A 2,949-nucleotide genomic window follows, 5' to 3' on the forward strand; every position below is an offset into this window, starting at 1 on the left:
GAGTGACAGAGGGAGAGTGTGTTCCACTGATGTATGGATGTGTGACCCATTGTAAGTAGTGTATCTAGCAGTGTAAGTCACCACGGTGAATAAGGTGTGTGGACTGATAACACTACATAGAGTTCATTGGAAGTCGCTTTGGAGAAAAGCGTCCGCTAAATAAATAAATATAAAGTAGGAAACCCACACTTCTGTGTTCTCGGTTCTCTCCATAGAGGCAAACGGGGGGGGGGGGGGACAATGGAAGGTGGATAGTTCAGGGTGGTCTCGCCAAGGGCTCGTAGCAGCAGGTCGTCGCTTCGTGTCACGGCGCTGGAAAGACCACCCAATGTGCGCGATATAAATGCCGGAGCGGAGGCGCAGTGGTGTGAGACGCTCGGGGGGCGCGGAGAGGAGTCACTCGACACCTCCTCGCTTTGCCACACCAGTCCGCAGCAGCGAGTGAAGTGCAGGAAGCGGAGCACCATGGGGGTGACCTGGAGTCGCGTTTGCCACCTGCTCTGCCTCTCCTACCTGCTGCTGCTGCCCTACCTGTCGGTCACCTCCTCCGTGAGCCTCGATTTAACCGAGCTGAGAAATAAAGTGGCAAAAATTAAGGTGAATCCGAGGGGAAATCTGTGGGCCACCGGTACGTTATGCTGTCTAATTTTTCGCCTCAGTTTTCTTTGTCTATGCGATTGGATGGTATTTGGTGTAGTCAAATGAAAAGACATAAATATATAAGTAACCTTTAATTGTTAATAATAATAATAATAATAATAGTAGTAGTTAGTGACTGAAGTTACGGGTAACCTTTAATGTAATTGTCTGAAACTAGTGCTTCGTTTTAGGTCAGCTGCCGGTTTGTTTTAAAAATGCATTGTTATTGACTTAGCAACTTGTCCGCCATGCAAAAACGTTATCAGAGTACTCAGAGCAGAGGTGTGACTGTAACTTAAGGAAATGCCGCCCCAAGTTATAAATGTGCTCCGAGTCAGAAAACTTGTGAGAAACTGCTTTGGTTTGTCTTCGTGCCTCCAGGTCACTTCATGGGGAAGAAGAGCGTTTCGGAGAGCCGCGTGCCGGACAGCCGCGAGGAGGCGGCGGCGGCGGCGGCGGCGGACCGGGCTCCTCCTCGCGCCGCTCCCGCGCCTCTGAGCGGGCGGGACGTGAAGGAGCTCAGCTCTCAGGAGGTGCTTCGGATAGCGCTGCAGACGCAGCTGCAGCAGGAGCCCTGGGCTCAGGCGGAGCCCACAGAGCGGGTAGGGCGGCAGAGAGGCGAGGGAGGCGAGGGAGACGAGCGAGCAGGAGCGCTGCCTGCTGTGGACAGGACTGTCGCTTAGGCTTATGCCATGCCATGGCATGGCATGGGTGGGGTGGGGTAGGGTGGGGTTCAAGAAGCAAGAACTTTGTTTGTAGGGAGTTACTCTGCTGTTTTCATTTATGTTCTAAATGCTTGCATATTTCTGCCCTGCTGCTATACATTATTATTATTATTATTATTATTATTAATTCTAGGAGGAGGAGGCCACTGTTTATGGGGAATACTTACATGTCAGTATTGTTCACCATTGCAGGAGACGGACCTATTAAGGAAAATTCTGGAAAACTACATCTGAACCAGAAGTGGCCCTCAGCCTGTAAATGTTCATCCCCGTAAGGTATACTACGTGTGCATGATCGTGCTCGGATTAGCCCTTTACAGAGCCACTCCTGCAATGTAACGTAAATGTTTATGTATCCCAAAAAAAAAAAAAAAAAAAACTGCTAGGAAGATGATTAGGAATTGTCAGTATTCTGGTAAAGTTTCATGCAGATACTTGTGTGATGAATGTTGGTGCATGTGGTGAAAGAAATAAACTAACTGTACTTAAGAATCACAGATCTGCAGCTATGTCTCTTTCTCCTAAGATAATGCACAAATTGTTTTTTTTTCTATGAGATGGACATCGCTTTGGAGAAAAGCGTCTGCTAAATGAATAAATGTAAATGTAAAGGGTGTAAACTCGGTTTGCCGTGTGTGTGGCTGTTGATGCCAAACACCTGCATTTCATAAGAGCCGAAGCCTGTAATATATAGTAGGGTTACAATGATCTTATTCTATATCTTATTTTTTAACAACTGTTACTGTCTGATTTATTTTATTTAATGTAAATTGGATTATTATTAAAATATTGCATTAAATCTGAGCAGCAGTGCCTGTATTTTTGTCCTCAAGTAGGCATGCACAACATCGATATTTATTTCCAAAGGGTATAAATGTCCGTTAGTTACAAAAACTAAAAATGCATTTAAACGATTAATTTGTTGAGCAGTGATCTTGTGACTTCAGGTGGTACTGATCTGCCTCTTGCAGGAGTGATGGAAATCCCTGCATATACTTCCAGCCACTGTCTGAAAGTCACACATTTTACCAGAGCAACATTGTCATTGTCAGTTCTTAGTAAGAACTGATTTGTTATGGGGACCTGCTTTCACCGGACCACCATCACCAAAAGCTGAATCTGGATATTTAGAGCATAGCCTGGGGGGGGGTGGGACTCCAGCCTGAGTCCTTTTGAGGGTTAGCATGTGTGTAGATTTGCAACAGCTCTCTAAATCTCTGACAGCCATAATACTGAGAAAAAGGTATTAATATGCTCACTCTTTTACAGGAGAAAATGTATATGTACACCAGCCTGCAGGACTAGTTCTACATCACTCGATCATACCACCCAGTTCTCTTCATTTGATATTAGACTTTCCCCTTCATTCACTTTTATAGATACTTGAATATTGAAATGGGAATTATACTTTTTTAAGAAGCTATTCAACCATATTCTTTACATCTATTTAAATACCAAGTCTTTTCAATATTACAGAAGATGATCTTAGCCATAAAAATAATGAAAGAGTACATTCAGAAGAGAAGGAGGTGAGCCATTCTTAATTTCCACCATCCTGATTCTCGACACCAGTCACCTAAATCCA

At 44.6% G+C, this 2,949-nt stretch overlaps 1 protein-coding gene across 1 annotated transcript; it reads left to right on the plus strand.

Moving 5' to 3' along the window:
• Positions 1-344: 344 nt before the first annotated feature.
• On the plus strand, positions 345-1,718 carry LOC114911881 (neuromedin-B-like). Its single transcript, XM_029256282.1, has 3 exons — positions 345-628; positions 1,021-1,241; positions 1,557-1,718. The coding sequence occupies exons 1-3, from the start codon at positions 466-468 to the stop codon at positions 1,596-1,598; spliced, it is 426 nt and encodes a 141-aa protein (XP_029112115.1). The 5' UTR covers positions 345-465; the 3' UTR covers positions 1,599-1,718.
• Positions 1,719-2,949: the final 1,231 nt, after the last annotated feature.

This window comes from Scleropages formosus, chromosome 11, assembly GCF_900964775.1.
Source record: "Scleropages formosus chromosome 11, fSclFor1.1, whole genome shotgun sequence".
NCBI classification, from domain to species: domain Eukaryota; kingdom Metazoa; phylum Chordata; class Actinopteri; order Osteoglossiformes; family Osteoglossidae; genus Scleropages; species Scleropages formosus.